Consider the following 11148-nt stretch of genomic DNA (forward strand, 5'->3'; position numbering starts at 1 on the left):
TTTGTGTTTTAACCGTTATAGCTTTAACTTTTTGAATCTAAATATTTACTGTAATTAAATAATTATTGTCTGACACCCCCAATTTGAGCCCCCCATATTTTCCCACAACTGTGAAAATGTAAATAGATAAAAATTGGGGGGAAAAAGCTTAAAAATAAACATTGATGATATCCATTGAAATTGTAAAAATAAATAAAAATTGAATCCTGCCAAGCATAATCATAGCATGAAGTATTATGAATATTGGAAAAGTCAGTGCTATAGAAAACTGGATAATTTGGCAACAGAGGATAAGTTGGGTGTGGGTTATGTTATAAATATTGACACGTCTGCTGTAGCACCAAAGGAGAAACACATTTTAGTGTTTAGTGGTTTAGCAAATCATATTTACAGAAATGCCTAAAATCATGGGCTTAATCACATAAACCACATACCATAGATAACCTTTTCCTTTAGTTAAGGCTTTTTAATGTCATCCTTCGTTGTACAAATATGATTATCCACAGAACAAGCACAACAAACAACTAAGTATGGTACTTAAACATCTAAAGGGGCAATTAGGTGCCTAAGTCCCCCTTGTGAATTTAGCTCTAAGTCCAACATTTAGGTGGCATTGGCATTCACTCCCCTAGGCACCTACATTTCTGTTGATGGGCATGTGCAAAGCTGCCTAAGTCCTGACAGTACCAAGCTGCTCAGTGGTTAAACCCCAGCAGGACTCACAAGCTAGCCATTCCCTTCGTCTTTCTCTACAGCGAGGCCCAACCCTATAGGAGCTGTCAGAGTACACCTACCCTGCACAGAAGACAGAGTGGTGGTACCCATGCCCTTATGCCCAGTGGCCTGGTGTTTAGGACACATACCCAGGACAGGGGAATCTGGAGTTCAAATCCCTCCACTACCCAATTCAGAGCAGAAACTTGAATGCAGCTCCCCCACCTACCACTGGGCTATAAGAAATTCTTGGGTGGGTCTCTCTCTCAATCTGTCCTGTTGAACCTGCTCTGCTTGGTATGAAATCCTTAAAAAGTCACTGAGCCAGACAGCAAGAGAGAGAGAATGGCTATTGACCAGTGACTAGGACTTTCATCTGGGAGGTGGGACTCCTGAGTTCAAATCTCTGCTCTGAATCAGGCAGAGGAGGGATATCTTTTTTTATCCCAGTCTCCTATATCCGGTGAGTGCTTTAAGCACTGGGCATGTGGGGGCACCAACAACAACTTTCCCTAATTTTTTCTTCAGAGGAGACTGACGTGACTTCGACATGTAACTCCACAAGAAGGGATTTACAACTATGACCCAGGCAGAGAGAGGTGCCCCCCTCTGGCCCAAAGTTATGCACATAAGTCCCTGTAAAGAACAGGACTTAGACCACACCTCTCTCCTCGGCATTCCCTATTAGCTAGCATAGGCAGCTCCCCACTTACCATGCTGGCTTCTGTGCATCCACTCCTCCTGGGTTCTATTGGGAGCCTAGACACCAGTCCTCCTGTGTTGTTTTGGGAGACTAGGTGCCTAACTCAGGATTGTGAATTCCCTAGGCAGCAGGGCACCTAGAAGTTAGTACCCCTTACAGACCTGCCAACGGTCCTAGGTTTCATGGTCCTGTCCTAATGCCCAGAGTCCTCCGTCCTAGTTGAAGTGAACATTTTCCACGTTTGGGGCCACCCAGAGCGGGGGCAGAAGGAGCAGTTTGCCCCTAGGCCCCACATTTAAGCGTGCCCCCAAAGTAAGTGGCATTTGGCTCTGCAACCTCATACACTAGGTTGCAACCCCTCAGGTTTGACCTGTCCACCACTCCGTCTCCATCTACAGAGGGGCGGACAGGCCAAACCTGAGTGGCACAGCATCCTGCTTTACCCATGTGAAATGTTGGGAGCTTTGCCCCTATGAATCTAGCCTGAAGTACTAGTCTAGACTACTGCATGGTATGCCAGAGGTTACTGCCTTCTCAGTGAAAGGTTGAGAGCCAGGCATTTCAGCCTCATAAAGACCTGTTGTTACCATGAAGGAAGGCAGAGGAGAAATTGGAGCTCAAACATACACAACTTTATGCCTGAAAAATGTTTTAATATCCAACATTTGTCATAAGGAAGGAGGGTATTCTTTGAAATCTCCCTCAGATAAGATCCAAATAACTGATATTCTCTACTGATAGTCTTTTTTAGCACTGCCAACACTTCTGGGGTATTTGCCTGCTTTTGCCAGCATCTGCTATTCATCTGCTCCAACAAATGACCCAGCCTGGCTGCCCTATGAAATGATGATTTTAGTGCTGTAGTAGTTCAGAGACTGTTGAACTATATCCACCAGCTGTTAACTTACAATTTTTTTTGTGGGACTCAGATATTTGGAATTATAGCAGACATTTTCAATAGTATATAGAAATGGACCCCAGCACAAGGGGTCTAACTACAGCTGTATTAATAGTACTATTATCTTCATCCACCCACCACAAGAAAACAGTGTCTTATCGGTTTCCAAAATATGTGAAGCTCTGCCTTGTCATGCTGTGCATTGCTTGCTCTGATACACAGATAATCAGAATATAGTCTATATTTTCTGCTTGTAATTTAAATGCAGAGAATGAGAGTCCTGTGCATGACCTGATCATAACTAAAAGTGAAGTCTCTAAAGAACTACAGCCCACAATCTATTGTGGGAGTTTGGGTTCTAAATGGATCTGACCAATGTATTTATGCCTGAGAGCTCAAGTATTAATAAACAAATGGATTTTTATAGTTCCATTCAATTCAGAAGGTCACTAGGCAGGTTGTCCTCATCCCCATTTTTATTTGCATTGGCATACACTGTGCAAAATAACAAGCCAAATTCAATCTTCGACAAATGTGAACAGAGAAAAGAGAACAACAGAACTGCCTTGTACCCAGATCATCATTAACTGTTTTTAGCTTTCCCACTGATTTCATTCCCAGTTTAATCTCATTCATTGAGCAATTCAACTTGCTTGGAAATTCCAGGTTTTTCATAAATCTTGTCAAGTGATTGACAGGATCTACTTGGCCTATTTTAATCTTCTAAATGAGATGGAAGTTGGGTAGAATTTATTAAATATTTAGGGATTAATAACTGTGGTGTGTGTGCAGCAATGTAACTGTAAGGGAGAGGTAATGATTCTATCATGTGTGTGTGCTGCACCTTTAATTGAAAGGGCATGCTGGGAGGCAATGTTGTGAGCAAATTCAAGATGGCTGTTATATCACGACCACCACACTATACTCTCTTCCATGGATATTTTGTTAGTTTTTCTTATGTTTGGCTTTTCATTCCTCTAAAATAAAAGTAATGCAGATTTAAAACAATTTTGCTCTTTCCACAGCGTTGAAGAAATATTGCCCCGGCAAGGCTACAGAAATATATATTTATTTTCATTGCTAGCTTAACCCAAGGCTTGAACCTGCTCTCGTTAAAATCAATGACAAAACTCCCACTGATTTAACTGAAGCAGGATTAGCCCCATCGGTGTTGAAGCTTAAAACAAAAACAAACCAAACATACATTTTAGGGTCTCACATGCAGTTTGGCTGAAGTGGCTTCTCAGTGTCATATCTTTCTTATGCTACTTAAGTTCCTCAATATTTTTTGTTGATCTGATTAATACATTTTTATGGGTGTGCTGGGAAAAACCCAAAAGTAAGTTTTAAAGTGTTACAAGAAGACTATGTTAAAGAAGGGGTTACGTGGAAGGTGTGTGTATACTGTCAAGCTGAGTTTTTACGTTGGCATCCATCACCAGACTATGTGAGCACCTCCCAACAATAAAAAGAATGACAATTATGTCTCTCTCTTCCCTGCCCTTGAAGTCTTTAAACCACGATTTGAGGACTTCAATAGCTCAGACATAGGTGAGAGGTTTTTCGCAGGAGTGGGTGGGTGAAATTTTGTGGCCTGCATTGTGCAGGAGGTCAGACTAGTTGATCATAATGGTCCCTTCTGACCTTAGTATCTATGAATCTATGAATCTTCCCTGCCCTTCCTTGGTACATCAAAGATGATTTTATTGCTATTATATGTCACTGTAATGGCAATAAAATGAATAGTTCTTTTCTTAATATCTGGATTTTTCTTTACCAAGGTGACTATGGAATAACCAGCAGTGCTATCATTTTCACAATTTAAAGTTCACTGTAACTTTGAAATATTTTGTTGTTATCTTCACAGCATGTCATCACTGACACCATCTTAATATCATAACTTAAAGGGGAAACTCCCAAAGTTAAGAGTTTTGGTTTGGATAAACAACCAGTAATGCCTAACTGAAAAAATCTGACCCTCTTGGGTCTACAAGACCTGACAGAATGATTTACAGACATTCTTGCTTTTGGTCACACCAATAATATCACAAAAACTGACATTCTAGCAGCTTTTCAGAGACTTACACTTTTCATCCTGACCAGAACCCAAAAGTGTAGAATTATAATTTATCCAAAATGATTCAGCCACATCTAACGTATTATTTTAGCAAGAGAGTGAGCGCACGTGTGTGAGCGAGCAAGGGCACACACCTAATCCCACAGAGTTAGCTACAACCAAAGAAAGCTGATTCTCTAGGTAGGTTCCTTCAGCATCCCACTGGAAACCAGATTATTTTATTTTCTACAAAACTAATTAAGTGTGCGCAAAGTAAAGCAATTGGAAGCAGAAATAGAGAAAACTGTGGTTTACATCACTTTCAATTTTGTGGTTTTTAGACTGAGATGTTTTAGACAAATTAATTAGCACAAGGTTAATTTCATAATTAGCCTCTTAAAAATTCTGAGGTCTTACTGCAGAGAGAGAAGGAGAGAGAGAGAAACAACATTCTGTATATGACAAATTAACTTGCAATATAAAATAACCATTTTATGCTGATTCCAAGATAGTTGGCAGAATTAAACAATTATGCATTTTTAGTGCCGATGCCATGGGTTCTCATTTTCCTTTTCCTGATTATTTTAAACACTAGTAACATTATACAATAAAATATGATATGAACAGTCTCTTACTATAGAATATTGCACTTAACGGTGAGGAAAGTTTGAAATCTTTGGGGTTACGATGAGTTGCCTTGTATCCAAATCTGCCACACTATACAGAAGTGTTGCAACACTTCACAGGCCAAAGGAATATTATGGCAAATTAGTAGTGACACACAGATATGGTTGCATCAGAGGTTTCACAGTCTAAAAATCTTTCATTTTCATCTTTGAGATTCTTGTCTTTAATGAGAATTTTGTATCTAAGACAAACAAATGAAATAAATACTACTATATACAAATCACCAACTCTTTAGAAAACAAACAAACACAACAACAAGAAAAACACAAGTTATTCTTTTCCCCTGAAAATATTTGGACTTATGTGCACGGTGCAACACACTGGTTTTGGCATTGCTGTCCTTGCCCCCAAAATATTAATTACAGTAATACATAATACTATTTAATACATGGGAGACACTCAAACATTGCAGCAGTGTATATACGTTTTAAAAAAAGTAATACTAATTTTTCAACTTACTATGCAAATGTTTTAAATATATAACCACTAACAATTTGGTGCACCAAATGTTATGTTATTTCCTCAATCTATTTAGATTATATTTTTGACAGCAATACATGTAATCAGATAAGCAAGTTTCACACTACTCTATTACGAAAAATCAATAAATCCAGCTTATCTAACTATGCAACAGTTAAATATTGATTAAGAGAACAAACTATTTTCCTCCTTTTTGTATAACTGTACAAGTACTGCTTAGATTGGGCTAGGAGGCACAATGAGTCACAGCACACTCGCCCTTCATCTCCAGATGTGTGGGTTAAAAAGTTTGTTTTAAGGCACACAAGTGAGCATCGCTTTGGCATTAGAATTCTAGTGAGGATTGTCCAGAAGCCACTATAAGCTTCCTCATGGTTGGGGACAGATGGTGGCCTTTGCTAATGAACAAGTGAGGACTAGAATAGCAGAAGTGTGGTGAAATGAAGTTGAGCTGTATTGGCAGCGTCTCACCCTTATGAGAACTGCATTCACATTTTATAACCATTAAAACATGCACATAACATAATAGATTAGTTAACACACCAAGCTAATATCCTATTTAATGTACTTCCTCATCTCCAACTGAGCAAGATCACTGGATCCAAAAACTGGGATCTAAAAAACTTTCCACTACCTGAAATCCAAAAATCATGCCTTACATTTTTATTTGGACATTTTTCCCTTGCAGCTGAATGAGATACATAACTATTAGAACTTCTCATGACAATGTCAATTCACATCTGTTGAGATACTGCTACAATAGTAAGGCACGTTTTCATTACAAGTTACCAAAAATTATGATGGCAAAATGATTCTGAGACAAATCTATTCAGAACACATGATGCAAAGAGGGTAGCAAAACCAGACCATCCCAATGTCATCATTTCAATGCTAGGGTTAATGTTACCGTGTCGGAATGGCTGCTCTGTGCATATATGAAGTTTCCATTATTATATCAGTTTATTCCTCTCCCCCAAACTTGCAGCATAACTTTTCTGCTAGTTCTTCTTTTGCACTCCAAGGATCACTGGTATATACCACACATAAGTGCGGCCACCGTTCTGTCTTCACGATATTCTCCAAAGACTGTCATATCACTCTGATGTATGTGTACATACACATTTCTAACATTATCTACAGCGAATATATAGAAGTAAGGGAAATGTGTTCACACTTCACTGAGGTCTTTGAGGTCTTTAGTAGACATGAAGATCTCAAAGACAGAGTTGGCCCTTGAGCAGCTGAGGCCCTCTGTGAACACTGAAACAGAAGATTACATGGCTGATTCTCCAGTGCCTTGTGCCATATGTGGACATGTATAATATGCAAAGGGAAGTTAATGTCAAAACCAGTTTGAACAACAAGGAGTCCTTGTGGCACTTGAGAAACTAACATATAGTCTCTAAGATGCCACAAGGACGCCTCCTTGTTTTTGTGATACAGACAAACGCGGCTACCACTCTGAAACCTAAAACCAGTTTGACTACATCTTACACCCGCTTTTCACAGGCATGAAGGACAGCACTAGGTGAGAGGCAGTGGAGACCCAGGCCCTGTGGGGCGGGGGGGTTAGCACCAAGGGAATTGGAGGCCTAGGGCTCCCCTCACTCATAGATCAGATGAAGCACAATTGTGGTGAATTAGCTGATACTGTGGTGAGGAGCAGAAATAGTGCACTTTGTGGGAGAATTTGAAACCTTCACCATTAGTCAGAGGAGGGCATGGTAGGGGGATCCCTTCTTCTTCTGAGGAGGAGTGCTTTGCTTCAGGTGCATTTAAGACCACATTTCCTAGATATAAAATAAAATAATAAAACCAGCTCCCAACAGCAGGTAGCTCTGTGCGACCCCCCTCCCCCCGTTGACAAAAGGTGGGGAAAGCTGCCTGAATGTTTGGTGGAGGAGGCTTCGGGAGGATCAGGCGCTGGAACCCATCCACTAACCTTGAGAATCTCATCTCGCTCTTTGAACAGTTGCTGGCCCAATACTTGGGACCGGCTCCGCTGAGCAACCAGAACAATTAGCGGGAAAGTCTGAGGAGTTCAACATTACCGGGATTCACGAAGTCTGGGGGGGCGGTGGCAGGGACCCTGGGGCTGCACCTGCTCGGCTCAGCCTCCTGCATGGTCCCTTACCGCCCGGCCCAAACTCTCTGCTCCCTGTAGGAGCACGGGCCCCTCCCACGTGCGGGACCCATCACTGACTGCAACAGGAAACGAAAAGGGGGGAGGAGGGGGCCGTCGTGCTGGCTGGGCAAAGCTGCTGCCCTACGGCAAGTTTCTCTGCAACGCCGGGCCGATGGGGGTGGAACAAGGGGCTGACTCTGAGCAGAGCCATTGCTACCCAGCTGAGAGGGGTGTTAATTGCAATGCCGGGGGACTCGTTACACCGTTAACCTCGGAGGGTTATAACCTCCTGGGAGGCACCGAGAGATCAGCCCCGTAGTCCCGAGGGAGACTGAGCTGGAGAAGGGGAGGGGGCGTTGGCAGCTGCGGGCACTGGGGAACCCCCTCCCCCGCCACTGGGACCCAAAGCGGGAGCTTGTCGAGATCCAACTGAGTCCCGCGCAAACGCTGCCGCCGCGCGCGCTCCTGGGGCAGCAGCGAACCCCCGGGAGCCTCCCTCGCCCGCGCAGCTCGCGCCTGCTGCAGGCAGGGAAGCTGCGCGGAGCTTTCTTCTGCGCCGCTAAAGCGGGCGGCAGCTGCCTACAAGCGCGCCTCTTCTCCACCGGGTCATGGGGAGCTCTCTCGCTCACCTCCTGCCCTGGATCGTCCAGGGCGTGGTTGTACTTGGACAGGGTCAGAGGCTGTAAACGGGAGGTGCCCTGTAGGGGTGCTGGAGGTTTGCCTGGGGTGGGGTAATTGTCTCTTTCTAACGGTCCGTCTCCTGTCCCTCCGCCCCCCTTTGAAAACATAGTCGATGCGCTTCGGAAAGCAGAAAGCGGTCTGACTGCTGCGGCATCTCGCCGCGCTATGAATTTGCAACGATTTACCCCCCCATCCTCAGTTATGCGGAGGTGTTTTAACAGATCCCGTGCGGCAATCCGGAGTTACAGTCCTCCGCAAAACTTCTCCGTTTCCCCGCACCTGAATCCTAAGTACTTTGGAGCAGGACATTAAAGTCCTCCTCCTAGTGCCCTAGTCCGATGTGCCCATGCCTTATGATCGCACAGCTGGCAAAAAAGTAAAACAAGCGACTGCCTGTCAGATCCACAGTGAACTTTAGAGAACAAGCTGTTCACGTCCTGCTGTTGGACTTAATTCTTCAAAACGCGGCGGGCTGCCTAAACTGGATGTGTAACTGCAGAGCTCCGGGCTGTGCAGAATGTCACATTACCTTTGAAACGTGGTCTACTCATACCTCAAATGGATTTACCCCAGCCAATACACATATCTATTTGCTGTGGGCAAAATACAGTAAAAATATTAAAGAGACCATTGATAATACTGAAGTGCATTTTTGGTATGAATACCACAAAAATCCTGGTGACGTTTCAGTCCCACTATATTTTTGTAGTTTAAATAAAATTTGTCGCATACATTTAGGCAATTGATGGTAAATTAATTGATCAAGGCTAAATCAAAACACCATTTCCGAGATTTGTCTCATTCATTAACTTGTGCTTGGTTTATCATCTTAAATCTCTTTCTTTTTTGGTAGATTGAGGTTAGCTTTTTCAGTTCTATCTAAAACGTAATCGTGAGTTTATTCAAAGTTTTATTTGCAGATTAAGAGGAGGACACTAACCCATCCACCAATAGCTGTTCATTACAGTTCTAAATCCCAAAATAATTCATTTTTAGGTAGCTGCCTGTTAGTAAAATGATTTAATAATTAAACTTTCTCAGAACCTATTAAACAAATTAGTCATCTACCTCTATCTCAAACATCAATTCCTGTTATTTTAAATCTAAAAATAATTTACTTTTTCAAAGGATACTGAATTCAACAAAAAGGAAAATATAAAATGCCTAGAATGAGAAAATACCTTATTAATATTTTTGCACCGTCTGTTGGGATGGGGAAGGAAAGTACAGATTTGTATACACTAGAATTTTCGAGTAAAATGATACAAGGTTATGTAAAGATCTGTGCAAATCGCGGAGTACTGTACAGTATTTCACTTGACCAGTTCAGTGCCAGTGATACAGCCACGATTATTATCCTCGCATATTGCATGAAATCAAATACACGTGGGGTATCTTGAATTAGTTGTAAACTGCCTCTAGCCTGTCCCGTAGAAAAATGTAAATTAGGTGTCAATGAACTGCAGACATGAAAGTTTGTGGGGAAAAAGTAATTCCAGAATCAACAACATTCAGAAAAACGCAGAGGGGATTTCTGAAGCCCATGCACAGAGCATCTTAAGAAAAAAAAAGGAGGTAATACACCGATGGCTGCATTTCTAGAACAACGACTGCCAAAGAAACACGATTTCATTTTAAAGGTAAGGCGTTCAGAAAAGTAAAGCAGTTTTACAATGATATGGATACCCTTGGAGTAGCTGCGGATAAGAACAATAATTTAAAATTAACGCCCTCTCCTCCCGCCACACACACTCAAAGCAAAATTCACGTACCAGCTACTAGACATATTGGAAGTAGCAATCTGAAGATCAATCCACACACCACTTCTGTTGCCATTGCTTGGAGATCTGACTAGTTCGAGTCTTGATTCAAGAAATGAGAACAATATTTGCTTGCTGTTACGACAGGTACCACTTCATAACTTTTAGGTCCACCCTTGCACAGCGCTAATGCAGTTTAGCATGATCTTTCACCGGATTTTCTCGACTTGCTGCAGATTTCTCACAAGTCCCTTAACACCTTTGGAAGAGCCCATTAAATACCGAAGCAGCTGGATTTCTGGTGACTTCAGTTGCAAGACGCACGGTTTCTTAGAGAAGCCTTTTTTTCTTCTTCTTACTGGAGAACCATTTTGTTGTGCTCCACATCAAGAAAGGAGAACCAGCATTTTAAAATTAAATCGCACTCGATCGGTTCTGTTATATACCAAAGGCTTTGCTCTCGCTCGCTCGCTCTCTGTTTATATATCCGAGGAGCGATGTGAGTCACGATTCACAGATTCCCAGACACACTAAGGACTCCAGCCACTTTCTTCCAGCTTCTGGCCCGTAGGACCCAGCTTGTGGTAGACTGAGCAAAATCATCCCAAGCTGCTAGGTTGCTGGCATTTTGCATCCTTCTAAAATGACTGGCATGCTCCCCTCCGCTGGTGCATGGCCAGAGCGCTGTAGGTAGGCAGAGGGGGAAGTAGACCGCCTCTCCCGCTCCTGCCGCGCCTGCTGTCTGCCTTGCTGCCCCTCACCGAGGCTCACACACAGCTGCAGCTGTGCTCTTTGCCCACACTTCTCCACCTCAATGAAAACTTTGCGAGGCCCCGCCCCTGCGGGGGGACAGGCCGGCGGAGCAAACAGGCGGCGGAGCAGGAGAGGTTTGCTCCAATAGGAACAGGCGTGTGGGGCAGGTCTCGCTCCGACACAGAGCCCGAGTTAGAGGCATAGCAAAGGCAGCTCGCTGCGGGCGGGCCAGCTGCAAGCCGGGGATCCAGAGCCTGGTTACTCTGCGCCGCCGATCTCCTCTCTCCACCT

At 43.0% G+C, this 11148-nt stretch overlaps 1 protein-coding gene across 1 annotated transcript in view; it reads right to left on the reverse strand.

The window, feature by feature from the left end:
• PIEZO2 (piezo type mechanosensitive ion channel component 2) overlaps nucleotides 1-10924 on the reverse strand; it is a 432480-nt gene extending 421556 nt beyond the window's left edge. Inside the window, exon 1 of the mRNA XM_037892875.2 lies at nucleotides 10117-10924. Within this exon, the coding sequence (XP_037748803.1) occupies nucleotides 10117-10180 (64 nt within the window). The 5' untranslated portion in view covers nucleotides 10181-10924. The remainder of the gene's footprint in view (nucleotides 1-10116) is intronic.
• Nucleotides 10925-11148: the final 224 nt, after the last annotated feature.

Source organism: Chelonia mydas, chromosome 2, assembly GCF_015237465.2.
Source record: "Chelonia mydas isolate rCheMyd1 chromosome 2, rCheMyd1.pri.v2, whole genome shotgun sequence".
Taxonomy (NCBI): domain Eukaryota; kingdom Metazoa; phylum Chordata; order Testudines; family Cheloniidae; genus Chelonia; species Chelonia mydas.